This window comes from Staurois parvus, unplaced genomic scaffold (genome assembly GCF_062004578.1).
Source record: "Staurois parvus isolate SC_StPar_1 unplaced genomic scaffold, SC_StPar_1.0 ptg000023l, whole genome shotgun sequence".
Lineage (NCBI taxonomy): Eukaryota > Metazoa > Chordata > Amphibia > Anura > Ranidae > Staurois > Staurois parvus.
The window spans coordinates 1,668,920-1,694,315 of record NW_028317819.1 but is presented as its reverse complement, the minus strand read 5'-3'; the positions used below and the strand labels follow the sequence as shown (position 1 = coordinate 1,694,315).

The 25,396-nt window shown below is 41.4% G+C and overlaps 1 protein-coding gene and 1 long non-coding RNA gene across 2 annotated transcripts in view; one reads left to right on the top strand and one right to left on the bottom strand.

Moving 5' to 3' along the window:
- LOC149472087 (glycoprotein-N-acetylgalactosamine 3-beta-galactosyltransferase 1-like) overlaps window positions 1-19,265 on the bottom strand; it is a 34,756-nt gene extending 15,491 nt beyond the window's left edge. The window contains exons 1-2 of the mRNA XM_089692679.1: window positions 19,098-19,265; window positions 13,843-14,501 (exon numbers count right to left, since the gene is read on the bottom strand). Of these exons, the coding sequence (XP_089548805.1) occupies window positions 13,843-14,501; window positions 19,098-19,263 (825 nt within the window). The 5' untranslated portion in view covers window positions 19,264-19,265. The remainder of the gene's footprint in view (window positions 1-13,842; window positions 14,502-19,097) is intronic.
- Window positions 18,506-22,777, top strand: LOC149472086 (uncharacterized). Its single transcript, XR_016315359.1, has 2 exons — window positions 18,506-18,744; window positions 22,236-22,777. It is a non-coding gene; the product is annotated as an uncharacterized LOC149472086 (long non-coding RNA).
- Window positions 22,778-25,396: the final 2,619 nt, after the last annotated feature.

Sequence of the window (25,396 nt, the reverse complement as noted above, 5' to 3'; positions counted from 1 at the left end):
TTCCCGATCAGCCGGCAAAATTGTCCCTGCAGTGAGCTCCGCTATTTCTGACAGTTCTCTGACAGAAGGAACACATGTTTAGCGGTTGAAACATTGTATCTATTAGTTTACATTTAGGATACAGATGTTTCAACCACTGTACATGTGAAGAAGCTGTGAGAGAACTGTCAGAAATAGAGGAACTCTGCACATACACTTTTTGCCGGCTTGGAATTATTCTTCTTTTCATCCTACTTCTTCTTCTTCTTCATCTTCATCCTCAGAAGAAGAGGATGAGGATGAGGATGAAGAAGAAGAAGAAGAAGTAGGATGAAAAGAAGAATAATTCCAAGCCGGCAAAAAGTGTATGTGCAGAGTTCCTCTATTCTGCAGATACACTTAGAGGAGTCTGCAGATACACTTAGAGGAGCTCTGCACATACATTTTTTGCCTGTTTGGAATTAATCTTATTTTCATCCTACTTCTTCTTCTTCTTCTTCTTCTTCTTTATCCTCATCCTCAGAAGAAGAAGAAGAGGATGAAGAAGAAGAAGAAGAAGTAGGATGAAAATAAGAATAATTGCAAGCCGGCAAAAAGTGTATGTGCAGAGTTCCTCTATTCTGCAGATACACTTAGAGGAGCTCTGCAGATACACTTAGAGGAGCTCTGCACATACACTTTTTGCCGGCTTGGAATTAATCTTATTTTCATCCTACTTCTTCTTCTTCTTCTTCATCCTCATCCTCATCCTCAGAAGAAGAAGAAGAGGATGAGGATGAGGATGAAGAAGAAGAAGAAGAAGAAGAAGAAGAAGAAGTAGGATGAAAATAAGAATAATTCCAAGCCGGCAAAAAGTGTATGTGCAGAGCTCCTCTAAGTGTATCTGCAGAGCTCCTCTAAGTGTATCTGCAGAATAGAGGAACTCTGCACATACACTTTTTGCCGGAAACCGCTGTATGGAGGGAATGTCCCAGAACTGTCATAAATAGTCTATTTCTGACAGTTCTGGGACATTCACTCCATACAGCTGTTTCAACCGCTGTATGGAGGGAATGTCATAGAACTGTCAGAAATAGACTATTAATGACAGTTCTGGGACTGTCCTTCCATACAGCGGTTGAAACATTGTATCTATTTTTTTCCATAAATGACATTCTGCAGATACACTTAGAGGAGCGCTGCAGATACACTTTTTGCCGGCTTGGAATTAATCTTATTTTCATCCTACTTCTTCTTTTTCTTCTTATGAGGATGAGGATGAAGAAGAAGAAGTAGGATGAAAATAAGATTAATTCCAAGCCGGCAAAAAGTGTATCTGCAGCGCTCCTCTAAGTGTATTTGCAGAATGTAATTTATGGAAACAAATACATACAATGTTTCAACCGCTGTATGGAAGGACAGTCCCAGAACTGTCATTAATAGTCTATTTCTGACAGTTCCATGACATTCCCTCCATACAGCGGTTGAAACAGCTGTATGGAGTGATTGTCCCAGAACTGTCAGAAATAGTCTATTTCTGACAGTTCTGGGACATTCACTCCATACAGCGGTTGAAACATTGTATCTATTTTTTTCCATAAATGACATTCTGCAAATACACTTAGAGGAGCGCTGCATATACACTTTTTGCCGGCTTGGAATTAATCTTATTTTCATCCTACTTCTTCTTCTTCATCCTCATCCTCATAAGAAGAAAAAGAAGAAGTAGGATGAAAATAAGAATAATTCCAAGCCGGCAAAAAGTGTATCTGCAGCGCTCCTCTAAGTGTATCTGCAGAATGTCATTTATGGAAAAAAATAGATACAATGTTTCAACCGCTGTATGGAGTGAATGTCCCAGAACTGTCATAAATAGTCTATTTCTGACAGTTCTGGGACATTCACTCCATACAGCTGTTTCAACCGCTGTATGGAGGGAATGTCATAGAACTGTCAGAAATAGACTATTAATGACAGTTCTGGGACTGTCCTTCCATACAGCGGTTGAAACATTGTATCTATTTGTTTCCATAAATGGATCCATTTCTCCTTCTCATCCTTCTCCTTCTTCTCATCCTTCTCCTTCTTCTCATCCTTCTCCTTCTCCTTCTTCTCATCCTTCTCCTTCTTCTCATCCTTCTCCTTCTTCTCATCCTTCTTCTCATCCTTCTCCTTCTTCTCATCCTTCTCCTTCTCCTTCTTCTCATCCTTCTCCTTCTCCTTCTTCTCATCCTTCTCCTTCTCCTTCTTCTCATCCTTCTCCTTCTCCATCTTCTCATCCTTCTCCTTCTCCTTCTTCTCATCCTTCTCCTTCTTCTCATCCTTCTCCTTCTCCTTCTTCTCATCCTTCTCCTTCTTCTCATCCTTCTCCTTCTCCTCATCCTTCTCCTTCTCCTTCTTCTCATCCTTCTCCTTCTCCTTCTTCTCATCCTTCTCCTTCTTCTCATCCTTCTCCTTCTCCTCATCCTTCTCCTTCTCCTTCTTCTCATCCTTCTCCTTCTCCTCATCCTTCTCCTTCTCCTTCTTCTCATCCTTCTCCTTCTCCTTCTTCTCATCCTTCTCCTTCTCCTTCTTCTCATCCTTCTCCTTCTTCTCATCCTTCTCCTTCTTCTCATCCTTCTCCTTCTCCTTCTTCTCATCCTTCTCCTTCTTCTCATCCTTCTCCTTCTTCTCATCCTTCTCCTTCTTCTTCTCATCCTTCTCCTTCTTCTTCTCATCCTTCTCCTTCTTCTCATCCTTCTCCTTCTTCTCATCCTTCTTCTCATCCTTCTCCTTCTTCTCATCATTCTCCTTCTTCTCATCCTTCTCCTTCTTCTCATCCTTCTCCTTCTCCTTCTTCTCATCCTTCTCCTTCTCCATCTTCTCATCCTTCTCCTTTTCCTTCTTCTCATCCTTCTCCTTCTGCTTCTCCTTCTCCTTCTTCTCATCCTTCTCCTTCTCATCCTTCTGCTTCTTCTCATCCTTCTCCTTCTTCTCATCCTTCTCATCCTTCTTCTCATCCTTCTCCTTCTTCTCATCCTTCTTCTCATCCTTCTCCTTCTTCTCATCCTTCTCCTTCTTCTCATCCTTCTTCTCATCCTTCTCCTTCTTCTCATCCTTCTCCTCCTTCTTCTCATCCTTCTCCTTCTCCTTCTTCTCATCCTTCTCCTTCTCCTTCTTCTCATCCTTCTCCTTCTTCTCATCCTTCTTCTCCTCATCCTTCTCCTTCTCCTTCTTCTCATCCTTCTCCTTCTTCTCATCCTTCTCCTTCTCCTTCTTCTCATCCTTCTCCTTCTCATCCTTCTCTTTCTTCTCATCCTTCTCCTTCTTTTCATCCTTCTCCTTCTCCTTCTTCTCATCCTTCTTCTCCTCATCCTTCTCCTTCTTCTCATCCTTCTCCTTCTCCTTCTTCTCATCCTTCTCCTTCTCATCCTTCTCCTTCTCCTTCTTCTCATCCTTCTCCTTCTCCTTCTTCTCATCCTTCTCCTTCTTCTCATCCTTCTCCTTCTTCTCATCCTTCTCCTTCTCCTTCTCCTTCTCCTTCTCTTTCCTCATCTCCAAGGGCATTTAAATTAAAGGTACAGTGTTCTGCACTAATTTAAAGGCTCTCTGAAGCCTAGAAACCCTTTTTATAAGTCATCTTCGTAGCGAAGAAATTCGCATCGAATCGAATTTCACACTGGAATTCGCCGAATCAGCCGAATCGAATTTTTGAGAAATTCGCTCATCTCTACTCTTAATAGTTGATAACATGAGAATTATGCTGACTGTTATTTACATCAATTATTTAGGTAAATGAGAAAAATATCATTTGCATAATAATTTGGAACACGGTGTACAGGCTTGGGGAGGCAGGCTTACGCAAAATAAAATGATGTCACACCTGCCTATCTGGGGTACAGGTCCATGTCCCACCTGTGATTCAAACCACCAGGATGCTGGTCTGCATCTTATATATCCGCCAATCCTCTCACTCTAACAGTTTTTTATGTCTATCACCTCCCGTCTTCCCAGAACAAACTTTCTCTATGCCACAAAAAATAAAAGCTCTCATATCACCCCCATGCACCTCTCAAAAGTGCCTGGACACATGTGATACATAATGGCCATTGGAATTGCCACTATTGCAATAATGTTCCCCTATCCAGGTCCAAAGTGCTCCAATGTTGTGCTACCAATATATTGCAGTGTACATGTGGTACATTCAATAAGAACAACATAGGTAGAACCAGAATTTATCAGTGATGGCCTATGATGTTCGAGTCCAATGTAAGTTTGACTGGAACATTGGCCATTTGTGTGTTCGATGAACACACAAACGGTAAGGGTGTTCAGTGGGCTGCTCACTCGCCACGCCCCACAATGCATTGAACTCTTACAGTGCATTGTGATTGGCCAAATAAATGCACCTGACCACAGGTCAGGTGCAATGCAATGGGGCACAGCTAGCAATGACACCGCCATCATCGTGACAATGCTGGACACCAATATTGATGATGGATTACAATGATGGAACCATTTTTTGCTTTTTTTTTAAATAAAGGACATGTCAAAAACTGTTGTGTTTTTATTCACATTGTACATTTTCTTGGTGAATGAGTAGTGGTACTATGTACCCCATACTCATTCACAAGGTGGGGTGGGATATGGGGGCCCCCTTATTAAAGTCACCCCCCCACAACCACAGCCCAGAGTTGTGGGGAAGAGGCCTTCGTCCCTATCGGCATGGGGACATCAACTCAATGCCAAAGGCACGTGGCCTGGTAAGTCACAGGAAGGGGGACTCAGTTGTTTTCCCCCCTTTCCTGTCCTGCTAGGCCTGTGCTCAGATAAAGGGTCTGGTAGGAATTTAGTGGACACCCCACGCTCTTTCCCCCTGGGCCTAAAGGGCCTGATATGGCTTTTAAGGTGAACCCCAAACTGTTTCTTTTGGGGTTTTTTTTTTATAAAAATGTCATTTAAAAAAAAATGTGAGTCCTGCTGCTGCAGCAGGTTCTATACACTGTACAGATGTGCAATTTTACAGGCATGATATTTAAAGGCATTTTTCTTTCTTTTTTTTTTTTTTTTTACTTTAAGCAATGAAAAATGACTGCCCCTTTAAAAAATTTTAAACTTTTTTGAATTTTTTTTTTCACCGATTCATGTCCTTCAAGGCAGTACATAAGCCTTTAAAATGGGCACTTTTGAATATACAAGTTGGAGTCCCATAGACTTGCATTGAGTTTGAAGTTCGCGGTAAAACTTACGTTAGGTTCGAATGTTCGACCACGAACCAAGCAGGGGGGTGTTCGGCCCATCACTACAATTTATATATTGTTTCATGAAATATTCCTTGTGGGTGGCTGATGAAACAAAACTTACTAACCACATGAATCCTGCAATTTTTACATGTATTTGAACCACATCTAGAGAAGCCTGTGGTAGACAAAAATGTTCTGGTGGCTAACTTGGACTCAAAATAACTAGGTGATAAAAGAGAGCGCAGGGTAGGTGCTCTGTGTCTGGAAAACTGCACGCCTGTTCTGAAAGTAAAAAGAAATGGGAAAATGGATTGTTTGTTGAATTTTCTACCTTGGATGGTTCAAGTCTGAAGTAGGGTGGGTGTAGAATTTCTGCCAAACAGGGAAGCAAAGAGGTGAACCCTGGTGTCCTGCAATCAGTGTTGATAAAAGCATTAAGTAGGTTAGACTGCAGCACTGGATGGGTTATACTGTCTATGCCCTAAGCAACTAAATGCAACAACAAGCTTGAAGGCAATTGCAGCATTGGGTGGATGAGAACTCTCTCACTCAGTTCCACAGCTCACCAGGGTGAAACAATGACCTTCCATTTGGAGGGGGGGGGGGTCCTCTTCATCAGTCCTCTTATAGGGCTGTGTAGATGATGATGACCTGATCCGCCTGGTTCTGCTAATCCTTCCACCTCAGGAGGATCAGCTTTCTCTCTGAGGTAGCTCTGCAACCTCACGGCTTGACCTGATCTAGCCTGGCCTACCATGGATCCCATCTACCCCCTGGTTCTTGGGATTTTTCCTTCATAAATGCTCCCGCCCCTTTGCCAGTCCTCTTGAGTGATGTAGTTCAGGTTCAGCTAATCTGGATGAAAGAACCCTGTTTACAAGAAGATACATTTTCTAGATGTCACCCTGGAAGGCAATATACATACAGGTCTTTTTCACACTTGGACGTATAGGAAAAGATGTGCAAGCAATTCTGTTTTGCTGGCAAACAGCTGCCATCCTTGGTCCTTAGATCAATCCCTGTGGGAGAATTCATTAGGGCCAGGAGGAATTGCTCCACAGATACTACTTTCTATGAGGAGTGTGAAATTATTAAACACACACTCAAAGTGGAACTACACTGCATCTGAGCACCACAAACCACCGCAAAATGCTATTTCATTCATTTTTAATATTCAAAGAAAATACACCCATCCATCCATGTCTCCATGCTTTATTTTGCTGAGAAATCATTATGAAAAACACACCCTGGCATTTCTGGCAGTGGCCATCTTGAGTAAGGGCAGATGATTTATGTAGCATTTACTTCCTAAAATCCATATGCCCTTAGCTCTGGCATAGGCTGCGCTGAGAACCCTCCCTCCTGAAGACTGCTGGGATGACAACATTTTCCTAGCCATGGAAACCAGGAAGTAACTGAAGAAATGAAAAATAAAAAGTTTAAAACAAGTAAATATAATATACCTTCTATTTACTACTACTAGCAGCATAAGGATTAAAAATAGTCTGTGTTAATTGAGAGAGTGAAGTTCCGCTTTAAAGAGCGGGAATATCCTGATTGGAGCATTGATAGGGGCTACAAAATAGCAGCAGTCTAGAAAGGATCTCCTCTGTGGTAAGAATAAAGATTCTGTATGACCCTGGAAACAAAGTAGGGGCAATACCTTCATTACAACATATTCTATAGAATACAAACAGACTGTGGATATTATCAACAAAAATCTACCCTCTCTATTCTGACCAAAGTAGGTATAATGTGTTATCTGATGGTGTGCAGTCCTCCAGCCACAAAGCACCTACCCTGCGCTCTCTTTTATTATCTAGTTGTTTTGAATCCAAGCCAGCCACCAGAACAAGACACTTTCAAGAGGGGGTAATATGAGATCTTATGCTTTGTGTTGCATGGAGAGTTTACTCTGGAAAGAGAGAAGGTAATAGACATAAAAAACTGAGAAGTTAGGTGGATATGCGAGGTGCAGACCCGCACCCCCAGTGGTTTAAATCACAGGTGGGAGATATACACTGCTACAGGACAACAAAGGTGCGCAAAAGTATGTATATATACGCGCTTTTGCATTTCTGTGCACCCTACCCGTGCCGCCATTCTTGGTCGCAGCTGTCAATCATTGGGTTCCGGCCGGTGATCAGTTGCCAGCGCCCGGTGATTGCTGAGGATCTCTGACAGGGGGAGAACTGTTAGTAAACAAAACAGTTCCCCTTTCTGTCAGCTTGCGCACACTGCTTTGCATGGCTGTGCTGAGCAGTGTGCTTACAGTGAAGCACACAGACACAGTCCCATAGTAAAACAGCACACTATTAACCCTTTGATCACCCCTCATGTTAACCCCTTCCTGCTCAGTGCCATTTGTACAGTGTCAGTGCTTTTTATTAGCACTGATCACTGTATTGGTGTCACTGGGGATGTCGGTGACACCAAGCCAGTTCCCCCAGTGTCAGCATGCCTGCAGCAGTCCCACTATAAGTCGCTGATCGCCGCCATTACTAGGAAAAAATAAAAAAAAATCCCAGTATATATATACAGTGGAGATCGAAAGTTTGGGCACCCCAACTAAATATTTTAATTAATGTGCATAAAGAATCCAAGGAAAGATGGAAAAATCTCCAAAAGGCATCAAATTACAGATTAGACATTCTTATAATATGTCAACAAAAGTTAGATTTTATTTCCATCATTTACACTTTCAAAATAACAGAAAACAAAAAAATGGCGTCTGCAAAAGTTTGGGCACCCTGCAGAATTTATAGCATGCACTGCCCCCTTTGCCAAGCTGAGACCTGCCAATGTCATGGATTGTTCTCAATCATCGTCTGGGAAGACCAGGTGATGTCAATCTCAAAGGTTTTAAATGCCCAGACTCATCTGACCTTGCCCCAACAATCAGCACCATGGGTTCTTCTAAGCAGTTGTCTAGAAAACTGAAACTGAAAATAGTTGACGCTCACAAAGCTGGAGAAGGCTATAAGAAGATAGCAAAGCGTTTTCAGATGTCAATATCCTCTGTTAGGAATGTAATTAAGAAATGGCAGTCATCAGGAACAGTGGAAGTTAAAGCAATATCTGGAAGACCAAGAAAAATATCAGACAGAATAGCTTGCAGGATTGTGAGAAAAACTATTCAAAACCCACGTTTGACTGCACGATCCCTCCAGAAAGATGTATCAGACACTGGAGTTGTGGTACACTATTCCACTATAAAGAGATACTTGTACAAATATGGTCTTCATGGAAGAGTCATCAGAAGAAAACCTCTTCTACGTCCTCACCACAAAAATCATTGTTTGAACTTTGCAAATGAACATATAGACAAGCCTGATGCATTTTGGAAACAAGTTCTGTGGACCGATGAGGTTAAAATTGAACTTTTTGGCCGGAATGAGCAAATGTACGTTTGGAGAAGAAGGGGCACAGAATTTAATGAAAAGAACCTCTGTCCAACTGTTAAGCATGGGGTTGGATCAATCATGCTTTGGGGTTGTGTTGCAGCCAGTGGCACAGGGAACATCTCACGAGTAGAAGGAAAAATGGATTCAATAAAATTTCAGCAAATTTTGGATGGTAACTTGATGCCATCTATGAAAAAGCTGAAGGTAAAGAGAGGATGGCTTCTACAAATGGATAATGATCCTAAACACACCTCGAAATCCACGGGGGATTACATCAAGAGGCGTAAACTGAAGGTTTTGCCATGGCCTTCACAATCTCCTGACCTCAACATAATTGAAAATCTATGGATAGACCTTAAAAGAGCAGTGCGTGACAGACAGCCCAGAAATGTCAAAGAACTGGAAGACTTTTGTAAGGAAGAATGGGCAAAGATACCTCAAACAAGAACTGAAAGTCTCTTGGCTGGCTACAAAAAGCATTTACAAGCTGTGATACTTGCCAATGGGGGCAGTACAAGATGTTAACTCTGCAGGGTGCCCAAACTTTTGCAGACGCCATTTTTTTGTTTTCTGTTATTTTGAAAGTGTAAATGATGGAAATAAAATCTAACTTTTGTTGACATATTATAAGAATGTCTAATCTTTAATTTGATGCCTTTTGGAGATTTTTCCATCTTTCCTTGGCTTCTTTATGCACATTAATACAAACTTTTAGCTGGGGTGCCCAAACTTTTGATCCCCACTGTATATATATATATATATATATATGTATATATTTGAAAATGCTATAACTTTCATGTAAACCAATTAATTCACATGTATTGGGATTTTTTTTAGCGAAGACATGTAGAAGAATACATTTTGGCCTACATTTATGACAAAATTTGATTTAGTAAGTTTTTTTACTGCCATTTTTAATAGCAAAAAGTCAAAAATATTTTTCTCCAAATTGTCAGTCTTTTTTTTTATAGTGCAAAAAATAAAAACTGGCAATCAAATACCACTGAAAGAAAGCTCAATTCGTGGGAAAAAAGGACCTAATTTCATTTGGGTGCAGCATTGCATAACAGCGCAATTGTCAGTTAAAGTAACGCAGCACCGTCACGCAAAAATTACCTGGTCAGGCGGGGGGGGGGGGGGGGGCGAATCATCTGGAGGGCAAGTGGTTAATATTGGGTGCTGCACATGCATATCTATATTTTTGTTTCCCTCCATTTGATATTACATTTATATTTCCCTTTATCCAGCATTGTAAAGTTTTAGCATATGTTTGTTTTCATTTGTGAAATGTGTACCTCAGATAGGCAGGTGTGACATAATTTAATTTTGCCTCAGCCTGCCTCCCTAAGCCTGTACATGCATGTTTACATGAATTTTATAATTAATTTTTTTCAATTTTGGTACTGCACATGCATATCTATATTTTCATTTCTCTCTATTTCAAAACTACATTCCTATTTACCTTTATCCAGCAATGCATAGTTTTAGCATGCATTTGTTTTCATTTGTGATAGCTGTACTTCAGAAAGACAGGTGTGACATAATTTCATTTTGCGTCTGCCTGCCTTCCCAAGAGTGAAGATGTATGTTTACATGTGTTTTATTACCGTGTTTCCCCGAAAATAAAACATCCTCCGAAAATAAGACCTACTTACAGGTTTCCTTCTGGGTGAAATATAAGGCATCCCCCCGAAAATAAGGCCCCCCTAGGCTCTGTTTCGGAATGAAAATTAATTTACCGTAAACTAGTTGCTAGGGCCGCCCCCACTGGCGTCTAGCAACCAGTGATGTTACGCGGAGTCCTGACGTCACTGCTGTGTGGAGGCGGAGCGGAGGTCAGAGTGAGCCGTGAACGCGGGGCGGGAGAGAGGAGGAGACTTTCGCAGATGCGTGTAGAAGAACAGGAGGATCAGAGCGGACGGGACGCAGCGAAGGTGGTGAGTGCTGGTCTGTCTCTGGTGACACTGCCTGATGCTTGCGGCTGCCCTCATGATGACTGAAGGTTCTCAGTCAGTGGCAGACCCTGCTCTAGCCCAGGTCCAGGCCCCAGCCAGCCCAGTGACAGTCCCCAGGCAGGCCCCAGGGGGGAAATGTCTGATAAAGGGGTGGGGGGATGTCTGGTGAAGGTGTTCAGTGCCACAGGGGTGGGGGGCGGGGGATCACTTAAAATGATACAGGAGGATCAGAGGGGGCAATCAAAATGACACAGGAGGATCAGAGGGGACAATCAAAATGACACAGGAGGATCAAAAGGGGTTACTAAAATGGTAATCCCCCCTCTGATTCTCCTGTGCCATTTTGATTCCCCCCTCTGATCCCCCCTGTGTCATTTTAAGTGTTCCCCCTCCCCCCACCCCTGTGCCACTGAACACCTTCACCAGACATCCCCCCCACCCCTTTATCAGACATTTCCCCCCTGGGGCCTGCCTGTTATGATGATGTTCCAGAAGATGATGACATGATTGTCATTGAATAAATGAGTTAATTCTTGATACTGTAGGATTCACAGTTTGTCTGGTTTGTGTTGACAACTACCGTACTACCGTACCGTATACAGGTAATAAATTTCCTTTATTTTCATTTAACAATATATGTGTACCGTATTCTTCTTCATGGAAAAATAAGACATCCCCTGAAAATAAGACCTAGCGCATCTTTGGGAGCAAAAATTAATATAAGACACTGTTATTTTCGGGGAAACAGGGTATATATTTTTTCATATTTGGTACTGTACATGTATATCTATATTTCCCTCCATTTGATATTACATTTATATTTCCCTTTACCCAGCACTGCATAGTTTTAGCATGCATTTGTTTTCATTTGTGAGATTTACCTGCGTTACATCCACTGTGTCCTTTTGTGGCACATACAAGTAAAGGGTTAACACCATAAAGGTTTTAACTCTTTGTAGGCTTTCCTTGATCCAGAAGGCTTCCTTTTGTTATGTTTTATCAATGTGTCTGTTTGTATATAGTTTATTGAAATCATATGTTTTTAATTACACCCTTAATCAATGTGCACTATTTAAGCAGCATATTTAAAGCATAGTGTTAGAAATGAATAAGACATAAACATATGCAGTTCGAAATTTAGATTAAATTTAGTTATTTGGAGACTCAGATGTATCCACAATCCCGAATTACAATAGTGACAAATTTAAACGAATCCAAAATAATAAAACAAAATTTTGTCCAAAATTCGAACTGAATTTGGCTCAAATTCAAAAACAAATACGAAAAAAATAAAAATATTGCTGACTATTGTTGATTTCCTTCAAAGACTATGTGTATAAGTGTTAGAATTTAGCAGTCTTCCGAAATTTGAATTTCGAACAGAATAAAATAGAGTAAAACAGAACATAAAAGAATATAATAGAAAGTAAAAGAATAGAAGAAAATAGAATAGAAAATAAAGAAATCGAAAAGAAAAGAATAGAATGGAATAGAACAAAAAAGAATAGAAAATAATAGAATAAAATAGAAACAATTGAATATCTTTTATTAATAAAAGATATAATAATAAAAAAAGGAAAAATTTAATAGAATAGAATGACTATAGCTGTCTTCCAAAATTCAAATTTAGCAAAGGATAGAATGGAATAAAACAGAATAGAATAGAATAAAGTAGAACATAATATAAAAGAAAATATTAGAATAAAAAATTAAGGAATAGAATAGAAAAAAAAAGAATAGATTAGAATAAAATAGAAAGAATATAACTGTCTTCCAAAATTAAAATACAATAGAACCAGCTATTCTTCACAATGAATTTGGATCAATTCCATACTTTTGATTTGAGTTAGATTCGAATACTTCAAATTTATTGGAAAAATTTTAATCCGGTCAAAACCAAGAAACAAAACGATTTTTGTTACAAATACAAAAATACAAAATGAGTAACCTATCCAATGATCCAAAACTAAACTAATTACATTTTTTAATTCTGCACATGTCTATGAATAAGACCAGTTTGGCTGAAATGCGTTGACATTTGTGACTGTCATCTGTTACCCAACAATAAACACAAGATTGCAGCGTATACACCAGAGTGCCAGCTTTTGTTTGCTTATACAGAACAACTAACCTGCATACATGTTCGGGTTAGTGACAGGAAGTACCAAATACATTGGATCAGCAACACAGCCAGACAATTTGTATTTTCAGAGGTGCAGGGTCCTTGTAATAGTAGAAATAAGCATGTAAAAGGCAAGAAGCTTCAAAGTATATATGTATAGTCTAAACTTATTTTGTTTTGATAATAGTAGGGAAAAGTTCAATCCCGGCAGTTTAAATGTTGCTGTCTTCCATTGGGAAGCTTTGCCTTACCTTCCTGTTCTAAAGAGGCTACAGAATGTAAGAGGTAATCTCTACAAAGTCATCAGAATTTCACTCTTTTTTTTCATTCAACCAGCAGGTTGAATGAAAAAAAACTGATGGATCCCTGCTTCAACACAATGATGTGTGATGCAGGGATCCCTCCTGCTGTGCTATTGTATTTTGACAGGGGAACAAGATGGAGCAAGATGACCAGCTTATGTTGACCAGACAGCAGTACACGTGTACCATAATTCGGCACGTATGTACAGGGCTTTAGACAACTGACACTGGATCAGGTGTCTCCAATGGATGATTAACTCTCCCCTTTTCTTCTGGTGGCAACTCAAAAAGATCAGATTTTCCATTACTTTCTATTGAAGGGATTCTTGCACCAGGACAAATAGGAAAGGTAATCTATGTGGCAGGGACAAAGGTAGCAATAAAAACTTGACAGAGGTATTAACCACTTGCCGACCAGTGAAGTACCAGTATGTTGCTAGACTAGAAGGGTGATATCTCAGTCATAAGTGCAACTGCAGCAAAGATCAAGGTATAATTTTCTTCTGCCAGTGATTCCCTTCATTGTAAAAGTAATCTTAGCAGATAAGAAGCCAGTGGATTGCTTTTACAGGTGGTGGAAGGAGGTCTCACCCTCTTCCCACCGCCACCATTATCCAGCTCTGCTGAGCATTTGGGGAGCCCAGTAAGGATGCTACCAGTGGCATCAACTTCCCTAAACACAGTGAGAGGAATTGAGTTTGTTCCTCCCACTGTGTGATGTCAGAAACCGGAAGAGAGAAGGATCTCAGCCGGGGTTTTTTTTTTAGGTGACTTGTATAACAGTAATAATACCATATTAAATATTGTGAATGTACAATTGTCAAAATTCAGTGGCTTATTTACCATAACCTAACAAAAAAAAATATGTGTTAAACTCACCTCTATGATAGGGTAATAAGAGTACTGATAGTAGGCGTTATCTTCAGGAAAATGACCAAACAAATGAAAATCAGGTGTGAATGGATGGAAGCTCTCTCTTTTTTCGCTGTCTCTGGTATCTCCAGCTATAACCCCCATGTTCTCCATACACTGACCCAGTTCCAGGTCCTCCACTGCTGACTTGTGAGAGCAGATCCCTTTGTGAAACCCCTCTATAAAGCGTTGCAAAGATTCCTTGCTCAGTACATAACCAGCTCCACCACTCATGTAGCCCTGCTTGACAAAAAGTTTGAAACGTTTGCCAAAATATATTGGTTGGTCAGGTGTATAATTTGAAAGCATCCATCGTAAATTGTCCACCACTACATAAGTGTCATCATCTGCCTTTAAAAACCAGTCAGCTTCATGAAAGTGATGCTTGTATATATACTGGAAGGCACGAATGGTCTTCCAGTAGAGTTGGTCCCTTCCTTCCTGGGTGTCCAGACCGATAGCGGGGAAGCTTTCATTGGCAGTGGAGCTCATGAATAAAATTTTATTGCAGTGACGAGTCCAGGAGTTCTTCAGATGGATGGCTTTAGTCTGTAGGTGATCTGGTGCTGTCATGATCCAACACAACACTCGTACTTTCTGTGAAAGCTCTTCACTCACGCTGCTATCTGTGATATTTAAATAAACTTGTTAACAAGAATAAAACACCCACCCTACACCAGTCTTTTTGGTACCATTTGCTTACGGTATTTATGCTCTTAGACGCACAGGGATGCAGATTCAGAAGTGCCTCAGTGCGCTTCTAAGTCTCCACACATTAGTCAGGGTATGAGTATAAGGAGGTTAGCTGCTGAGTATAGTTGCCCATTACAGATTATCTTTTTGGATGAGCTGTACTTACAGTGGATTATATTTATTACTGACCTTAAGGAAATATAAAGTTAGTTTTCATTTTGGGTTAAGTACAAATTTATTAAAACCCCAGGAAAACATATTTTCTAACCTACACTCTAGTCTAGCCCTATATTTTTTTTGGGGGGGGAATAATTTTAGTAATCAAATACCAGAGGTTCACCAAAGTATAATAAAAGATAACGTTCCTAGGAAACAGTATCTACTATGGGCAAGAAATGCTGCATTAATAGTCACTGTGTCAGTCACTAGACCATTACAGTAAAAATTTTACCCGCACATGCTCAGGTGACATAAATTGTATGTATTTGGGAAATACGTTATATGCAAAAGAGCATTTGAGTTTACGCTGGTACAAGCACATACAGCGATGCACTTTTATTGCTGGCTATACGCACCACCTGTGAATCCCTGGGTGTGGAAAAGCACAGATAATTTTACCTCAAATCTTTCTTGTGCCATCAACATGTATAGTCAACTTTTTTACTTAATAGAGTAGGGAAGGGTTAAACCCATTATCATGTTATATTTTTACTATTCGTGTTCAGCTGGGGAGATTTCCCTACAGTTCTGTCTTGGTGACCCAACAGAAATTGAGACACGATCTCCCAAAAATAGGAGGAATTTCCATAGTTGTCACTGGTATGCTTGTTCCCATTGGCCCATTGAATGAGTTCATCTCACCTCTTGTTCTGGTGTCACCTCTAAGTGCTCTTTCAGACAGGTGGCTGAAGCTTGATTTAACCCCCAACCCTCCCACCCCTGTACAAATGACGCAGCTGCAATGCTTTGTTTCATGACCACAGCATTTTTAACTCGGGATGCAGAGTTTGACAGGCCATACCACCTATTAAACTCACTCGCTAAGTTTAATGGGGCCATGTGCAACCGCGTTCAGTGCATGTGAGTGTGACACAGCAGTGCAGCATTGCAGGGTTCTCAATGGGCGAGTATGATAGGTAATGCTGCCTGTCAAACTCTGCAGCCTGGGTTAGAAATGCCATGGCTGCGGTGAAACCAGGGTTCAGCAGTCTGTGTTTACCCACCCCAGGCTGTCAGAGTGAAGGAGCAATTACTTTTCAGTGACAGCCATCACCAGAACAAATAAAGGGGTGAATTCCCCTGAGTAGGGGATCAGACACAGAACAACTTGACAGGGGATCCAATCCTGAAACCAAAAATGTATTTACATATACCTTAAAGAATTGTTATTCCAACTTTTCATATTCCTGATATATGTCTATTGTTCCATTTGTTTGTGATAAAAAGTATCCTACCTCCTTTCCGTGAAATACCTGGTGATTCTTCTAGTCCTTCTGCTTTCCTATTTCAAACTGACTGAGCTATTTAGAGAAGCTCATCCATCCCAGTGTGGTCAGTTTTCTGGCTGTGCTGGGAGAGCAGTCTGCCTGTCCTCCAATGGCCAAGACTTGTGCTGACATGCCCCCTGTGCAAAGCCATTTACTGGGAAGATCAGTGCACTGCTGTTCCTCGACCCCCAACTCTCCAAGCTCATTATGCAACTGAGAACACAGTTTATGTGATCACTTATGAAAAAAGAGGAAAAAAAAGATATTTAGAATGTATTTTAAAAAAATGTATATATTTTAATTTCCATTTTAAACTGAATGGGTTGTGTTTACATGAGGGTTCACATATACTTAACCCCTTGGTGCCGGTGCCTCCCAGCCTTTTAAGGGTTTTAGAAGCCGGGAGGCGGGGGTGGGCTTTTAGGGTCATGTGACCACCGTGATTCACTGTCATGGCGGTCACATGATCGGGAAAGGTCCCGATCGCAAAAGGAGATCGGGACCTTTCTGTGAGTACCGGACATGTGTGCTGGGAGCGCGCAGGACACACGCTCTCAGCACATATGTTTTTCTTAATTGCGCGCAAATGTGTGGCTACTCGGCGTCAAAGTGCAGATGCCGAGAGGCCGCACATTTGCGCCAAGAGGTTAAAGAATAAATGAAGAACTGTTAGCACTTACATCTGCTTTAATATAAGATGTTTGTCTGATACAACTAAACAGTTTGTAATTTATTTTAAATGGTGAAATAAACTTTTAAGCAGTAACCTGTGCAAGTGCTGACTGTTTTTCTGGGGAATGCTACATTCATTTGGACTGTGAAACATGAACTGCACAGTATGGGTGCATTCCCACTTGCACCCTGTCTGGTATCAGCTGTGAAAGTCCCAGTGGGTGTTCCTGCAATTAGCTGCAAGTAGGAAGCCCGATTAAAAGTAATGGGAGGCTGACAGCTCTCGCAGCTAATCACTCCAACTCATATGTAATTGTTCATGCAGCAATCACATGTGAGTGATCAGCCCTGGATAAAGTCATCAGTGGAAATATCATGCACCTGAGCACCCACATCCAGGGGCGGACTGACAACTCATGGGGCCCCCAGGCAATAGGGGATCATGGGGCCCCTGTGTCCTTGGCCAAACTCAAAAAAGCCTATAAAAAAGGTACCAGGGGCATTTCATGGGGCCCCCTACTGACCCCGGGCCCTCGGGCAGTGCCCGAGTGCTCAAATGGTCAGTCCGCCCCTGCCCACATCCATCCTGGTCACAAGACTTTTACTACACACACCTGTAACAATACTTATTTGGTGAATTATGTACCGTACTTTATTTTTATGATTGTTGGCACTTTTTTTGTATTTTAGCACTAATTGCACTTTTTTTCTCAGGAAGATATGTTTGTATGTTTGAAAATTACATATGCTTCCTAATTTCTAGACAAATAAACTTTGTGAGCACAACACTTGCCTATCTTTTGCATTGCTAGATTATCAACTAGGTCGCTACATAGATGATATAACTTTATGATTTCAATTTAAAAAAAAAAGGGTACCAAAATTAGTTTGCTCTTTTACTATTAAAACATGGATAACATAGATAATGGTGTTGTTGTTACTTAATCAAAACGCCATGAATCATGTATATTGACCAGTAATTCACATAGGAACAGAAGAAATAAAAATTATATTTTTATTTTAAAAAAAGATCATCGTCATCATCAGCAGCAGAACATTTAATTGGCCATGATACCAAAGATCTTTCATGAATACAATTGCTATTTTTCACATTCAACTTCTTCCAGGTGTTCTTTGCTTCCGATCATGCATATTTGTTTATATTCGATTATTTCTGTGTGATGACTGTACACATTTAGAAAAAAATTGAACGTTTGTTCACATATGAGAAACTATTTCTAGCTTGCACTCTCAGTTGTTGTCAGAATCGCCTGTCAAAATCACTATACTAACAGTCAGATAATGGACCAATTGCTTCTTTTACAGGAATTTTAGTCCGATTTTCGTATTGTGTATATGTGCCATTACACACTTGATCACTGGAGATGTTGGTTAACAATGGTTATCTGCATAAAAGACGATTAAACTGGTTAGAATTTTTTTAATGTTTTGACCAAAGTCTTGGTTAGATGGATTCTTATGAGAAAGAGCCTCCTGAAACAAAGCTGGCCATAGATGGTTTGAATCTCATCCAGTTAAGCAGGACTGGCCGAGATTCAAATCATCTGTGGGCAGGCTGATGGTCCCCAATTTGATTTTTGTACGACTTGGATACTACCAGCATGTCTGATTTTTACATGCAATTCTTGCCAGCTGCTATAACATCTAACAATAATTACTGTGTTCTCCAGGCAGGGACGGCTCCCCGAGCCACCCCCCCCTTCTGGAAGAACACAATAGCTCTGTGGGAGTGACTCCATCAACACTGACTGTGTTGATAGGGGAAACAAGCGATTTTCTGTGGTTGTAGAAAAGAAAATTGTATTTCTGTGTCTGGACTTCTTTCCTGCAACGATCAGCCTGTCCATAGATGGTTCAAAGCTGAGCTGGTCCCTGCTTAACCGGATGAGATTCGAACCATTTATTGCCAGCTTTATTATAAATGGGAGTCTATGCTGATGCACATCTTATGAACATAGCTGTGTTTCTCAATAACCTCAGAGAACAGAACTCCATGGTGAGTACAAAACCTTTTTTTTTTGTGTGTGGAGTTGACCTCTCAATGCAAACTTCTCACATTTAAGTATAGAGTCATTCTTTCATGCAATCATAGAGCCTGGTTTGAAGCAAACCTTTCCTCGGAGACACATTAGGGTTGCCATTGCTAATCTCTTTCTGAAAACTATACTGTTGGTTTCCACCAGGGATTGCTAGGACATCAAAAACACCTTTGGGAAGCAACCGGCAACTACTGTAGAAAAAAGCTGCAGTTCATTAAATGTGCTGCAGTAAATGGTGAGTGTGGTTCTGTATCTGCATTAGATTACAAAACACCTATTTTACAGTAAACAATGAGAACTGTATAGCTACCTTGTTTTGGAGTGAAATCGGTCATTGACTTCCGATACGGTGTTGGGTTGAATAGTAAAAGCGGTAAGTAAAATTTCTCACTAGTCCAGTAGAATGTAATGAGAAAGCCCACAATGAAGCCCAAACTGTAAGGCAGCCATGATATCTGAATATTAGAACAAGACATTGCTTACTTCTGTAAAATAAAAAAATAAATGTTATTATTAGTGTAACATTTTAAACTGTTAAACTGTTTGAATCATGCCAGATTGTGACGATCACGGCGTCAGACCCCCCGCCCTTCTCACCAACTCGTGACCGAAGGACTAGCCAATCTAAAGCCGCAATGTCACGTGCGTAACAATGCCACGCTCAGCTGCACCCTGAACAAAGATTTTCCAGCTTACTGGACCACAATCTATGCACCTGCAGCCTGAGAGCGATTGTTACTGGGTCAGGTTAATTATGCAATTAACCCTTCACACTGCCACCACCGCCTTTTTGTAGAGAAAAGGAGGAAACTCGCCAATATTAGCAATAACACTATGATGTTTGAATAATCGTCTGTATACCACTGTCACCGCAGGCAGAGGTATATAGAGGTTTAAAACACACAGTAGCACTCTTCAGAGACAGGGATTCTTAGTTTGCATTAAAGAGCTTTAGAAACAGTTCAACACTTTTCAGAAAATAAGATTTATTTCTAAAAAGGTCAAAATGGTGCAATAAACGTATTTACAGAAAAAGATGTAGCCTATATATATATATATATAAATATATGTATATATATATAAATACAGAGAGCAATACCACAGCAAAGAGATAACAAAAAGATGTTTAGAGAGGTAGAGTACTTGCCAAAAGTCCTGGGTTAAGCAGATAAAGTTTCAGAGCAAAAAGGTACCATCTCCCAAGTTGGTTCTGATGTTAAAAGAGAGAATTCTTCAACTTCAACTTACTGCTCCAAGCATAACAGCCTTTTTCTAGGAACTCAGCAGGGTGTCTCCTTACAGCAGAGAACCAATCGCCTCATTTGGGGAGGGGTGTTGTAGGCGGGGAACTCAGGCTATGACCAAATCCCTCACAAATTATAATATGGTCAATAATCAGGTGTGGCCAGCAGGTGTAGGGCAGCATATGGTCTAAATACAGCCCAGGAAATATGGCATCCTTTTTACTCTTTTTGACATGCATGCTGCTTACTCATTTTTTTCAGGCTAGTTGAAAACTAGGAGAATGCACATCTATAGAACTATTGAGAATGCATTTTTAGAATGAACAGTGATGAGTGAATATCCTGCTCTGCTGGAAACCTGGTAAAGTGGATGCAATAGGAAGTAACAAGAGATCTCCCAAACAAGGGCAACAACTATATGAAGTTCTAATTCTTCCCACATTTATCCAAAACAAAAATATTACACACATCATTCATTAATATGTGTTGCACCATGCACTATTAAACGGCCTGTTCAAAATTAATGAAATTCATCTAAACGCTATGAGACTCTAAGGCAGGCTGTATTTTTTACAGTGTAGTGTAATGCACAGGACACCCCAGACTGCACTGTGTGTTTTGGAGGTGCAATGGGATGCCATTCACAGTGAATGACACCAAAGCACACAAACTCTCATAGCATGCATTATCACAACACTCTAGTGTGAATGGGCTCTAAGACACTTTATGGGTTCAGTTAAAGCCCAATTCTAGCTTATATTAAAACAAAAAAATACTGCCCAGACCTTCAAAAAACAAAAAAGCTGAAATATTTACTCCTCTTCGGTGATGACCCTTGCACTCTCACTGCTCTGAAATCCATCATGCTCTTCTTCTGGGTTGACTCCCAGCACCAATTTACCCACTTTGTGTAAGCTGTGGGCATCAAGGACCCGCTCTCTGGGGTAAGACCTTAGGATACTGCACAGAGCAGTGCCACATCATTACATGAGCATGATCTCAAGAACCCTCCAGCCCAGGTCACCTGATGTGTGTTCTGTAAAGGGGTCCACAATTCACTGCCAGGAGGGCAATGTCAGAAACTGGATTACCCGCTGGTTGCACTGTGCTTCCCAGGGCAGAAGGTTGTAGTTTCGGTGTCCACCAGTGGGTGTCTCCCAGCTGCCAGCAGTTTCTACTAATTGGTCTTCCCCTGATGCTGGCTGCTGGGAGGGTATTTATTCCCTCTTCTGCTATTACACTTTGCGTAAATGTTTTTACGTTGTCTTTGCTGCCAGATACTGTTACCTTTTCTGATGTGGTATCAAAAAGTTTCAAGACTAGTTTTGTAACACACCAACAGATAGCAGCACAGGGCTGCATGCACAGTAATAGGGAGCACCGGCCTTGATAAGTCAGTGTGCCAAAAACATTGTCCTGTGTACAGTGGGAGCTGTGCAACTGGAGCTATTCTGACCACGTGCATTACCACATCAGCTATCTCATCATGGACAGCAAGTTAGAACAAAGAGCAAACTTGAAATTCTGCGTGAAACGGGAAATCTGCCACAGAGACGTTTGACATGATTCGGCAAGTTTATGGCGATGCTGCATTGAGTCATTTGAGGTGTTGTCAATGGCCAGGTCCCCAGTCCACAGGCTGCTGACCCAGGAGCAGAAGGAACACTGTGTCAAAGTCTGCCGAGAACTCCGTCAGCATGTTGTGGATGACCCGTCCTTCATGTCAAGGATCATTAACGATGCTGAAACTTAGGTGTATGGGTTCCACACAGAATTTCACATTTGCTCTTTGTTCTAACTTGCTGGCAGTTTTTTTCCCTGAGTACCACCACTCCTGACCCAACCAAATTTACATAGTGTACCTTTTATTCAGAATCCTGTCCACCAGGCAGCGTATAATGTTTCTTGAGTTGTACCAGTCCAGCTGCCTTTGACTTAACTGTATACCAGCCTATCTTTCACAATTCCATTCAGGCCTCAGGTGCCCTTTTGAATAACATCACTCCCACAAGAAGTAAAGTCCAACTTTTTTAACATTTGGCAAGGTGAACAAGGCACTTTAGATTTCAACCCAATACACTTATTTGTTCTGGTACAGTCTAGAGTTCGTGGGGAAGCCCACAAGGTGGCAACCAACACAGTTCTCTCAGCCCTGCTACATACCTCTTGTCCAAGGCACACAATGACTCTCCCTTCTCTCCTAGGCTCCACCCACCTTATATCAGGGATCCTACCAGAGGGTCACGTGGAAGATGAAATGAGAGGCTGAAGAGTATCGGCCCAGATGGGAAGGGGCTCCTCTACCTAGAGGTAGAGGAGCTGGAAAGGAGAAAAGCTCAGGAACTCATCGGCCCCCAGAGTGAGGACTATCTGTGCAGCAGACAAGGTGCGACACAGCAGAAGGCTTCAGAGTAGGCACCGACCCATCAGCTCACAGGCAGAGGACTGTGTGAGTAGACCTACACCCCCTGGGCCAGTGAGAGGAAGGAACACTCTAGTGGAAAACTGGATTATCTTTCTACCTGGGACTGTCTTACAAGTGACAGGCACTGAATCCCCTTCCCAGGGCTTTCTTCAGACAGTTGGATAGAGTCTGGGGTCTGGGGTGGTACACCAGGATAGGCTGTCTAAAGACTTGTATATAGTTCCAGGAAGATTGTCCTCAGTTGCCGTTCTCTTGGGCATTCTATACATCCCTTACTCCATCCAAGTTCAAATTCCCCTAATAAAATCCCCAAAAAACAGGCTCAAGGACTGGTTACTGTCTCCTGGATGCAAGTCTGTGCGGAAAATGTGTGTTTTCTGGCTGTGCAGGACTATGGAGAGACCCAAATCTCTAGCAACTCCTAAGGGGGTAGTGCTACATGTATATCACAAAATGTGTTGGCCTTAGAAACTAATTGCAAAGTTGTGTCACAATGGTATGCAGTACCAGTTCAAATTGCCCTTTATGTACCTGGTTATTCTCATATCTGGTGAACCTGCCCGGAGGCCCAGCAACACTAAACCAATATCTTTTTGCTTCTAATCATGCTTATGGCTCATGAGATTGCCCGTGAATCAAAGTTTGCTCTTCTATGTGTTAGACCACTGAAGGTTTAATTCAAGCTTATGGCCCATGCCCTAGCTAAATATATGATTCAAAAAGCCTAGGAAATTCATACTCTTTCAGTAGCTGAAACCATATCTAGAATCACACAGATTATGCTACATAAGAAAGGTGAGGCCAAGATATATGGCACAATTTAGAAATACTTGGCAACCTGGTACCCTTTGTTTACACATTTCCTTCCCCTTAGAACAGATGCTAGCCTACAAGACCTTTAACTAAAGTCTGACCACAGCCCTACCCACCTATGCCCTTGTCCCCTTGCTGTATCTTCTCTGTATATACCCAATGTACTCTCCATTGTATGAATCCCCTTTTCTCCCTTTCCTTATTTTCCATTTCTTTACACCCCCCCCCCCCCCCACATTTTTACCTGATGTAGCACCCTTCTGGGGTAGAGTAGGCTGCTAGGTAAATGTAGTTGGCTCCACTGTAATCACTGTATTGGGATATCCCACACTCCCTCTCCCTATCCCAGTTCATTGTTCCTAATAAAAAAACACAAAAATAAACCCCCTAGACTGTTCTTTGGAGCCAGTGGAAAAAATGAAGAAAATGCTGGGTGCCTTGCTGTGTATGCTCTAAGTGGGGAAATAGGATGGAAACAGTTCCTACAGGGGTGCACTACATTCCTTTTACCTTTCCAGATATCCAAGATCATCCCAAAGGGACATTACCTGATTAGCTAACAAAATGTGTTCTTCTTATCAAGTGACAATCACCATGAAAATTAATGACTTGTATTTTTGTCTATCCATGACCGTCCGATTGGTAGGTACAAAATGGGATATGTTTTCATTACAGTTATCAGTCTGTATAATATACTAAAAATCTAAAACAAACCCAATAAAAACAACTGAACCATAAAGTAATATACATATTCTGAACAAGCATTAAAAGCACAGTAAACAAGCCCCCATTCATCTCTGTAGCTTTAGAACCTACTGGGAAAATTCTTCTTCAAAATTCATAACAGAAACCACAACTTCTTTCTCTTTACTTTTTATCTTAGCAGCCTGTCAGCCTACTATGTAAATATACACCAGGTGCTGTAAGCTGTTAAGAAAAAATCTGAAACCCAGCTTTAGGACCCAGTGGCACCATTGTATAGTGTAACGCATTTTGCACTAATTGGTGCACTGCAATGCTATTCATTTTGAATGTCATCCCAACACACCCTTGTTACAGTGCCTTACAACACACTATAACACATTACTATGTGTTGTGGTGGGCTGTATTGCTGAAATTGGTGCAGGTACTTTTTTTGTGCATTCTGGTATTGTCACGATCAGCAAGCAGATTCCCCTGGCAAGTGACGCAAGCTCATCTGAGGTGTGAGACCTCAGCACTAACCGGCCTTCACCAGAGCTCCTGAAGGTGGAAATAGGTTTTTTAGCATGCTAGTGCCAGGCAGCGGTCCTCAGTATCGCCTCGCCAAAGTAAGCCAGGGTGCAGTAGCCAATGTAGTAGATAGGGATCAAGCAGATCAAGGAGAAGTGTAGGCAGTAAACAAGCCAAATATCAGTAGCATGTGGTTGCAGGTTGGGATCAAGCAGAAGCACAGTGAAGAAACAAGCCAAAGATCGGTAACAAATGGATGCAGGTTGGGATCGAGTGGAAGCGAAGTCAAGGAAAAAGCCAAAGGCAAGGAACAAATGGCTGCAGGTTGGGATCAAGTGGAAGCACAATCAAGGAACAAGTCAAAGGCCAGGAACAAATGGTTGCAGGTTGGGATCAAGTGGAAGCACAATCAAGGAACAAGTCAAAGGCCAAGAACAAATGGTTGCAGGTTGGGATCAAGTGGAAGCACAATCAAGGAACAAGTCAAAGACCAGGAACAAATGTTTGCAGGTTGGGATCAAGTGGAAGCACAATCAAGGAACAAGTCAAAGGCCAGGAACAAATTGTTGCAGGTTGGGATCAAGCAGAAGCATAGTTAAAGAACAAGCCAAAGGTAAGTAATAAATGGTAATGAAGATGCAGATGGCAACAGGAGCGTAAGGAGCAAGATATTGGCTGGAAAAGAGCACAATAATCTGGCAAACAGGAAAAGCAGAGGCCAGGGCTGTCTTTAATATTGATTGGACCCTGGGTAAACATTTTCTTGGGCTCCCCCCATGCACTTTCGTGCCCCCATCGTTACACAGGACCCCCTCCCTCACACTACGCCCATCATTATACAGAACCGCCCTCCCCATACTGCCCCCATTATTACACAGGTCCCCCCTCCCCCATCATTACACAGGATCCCACCCA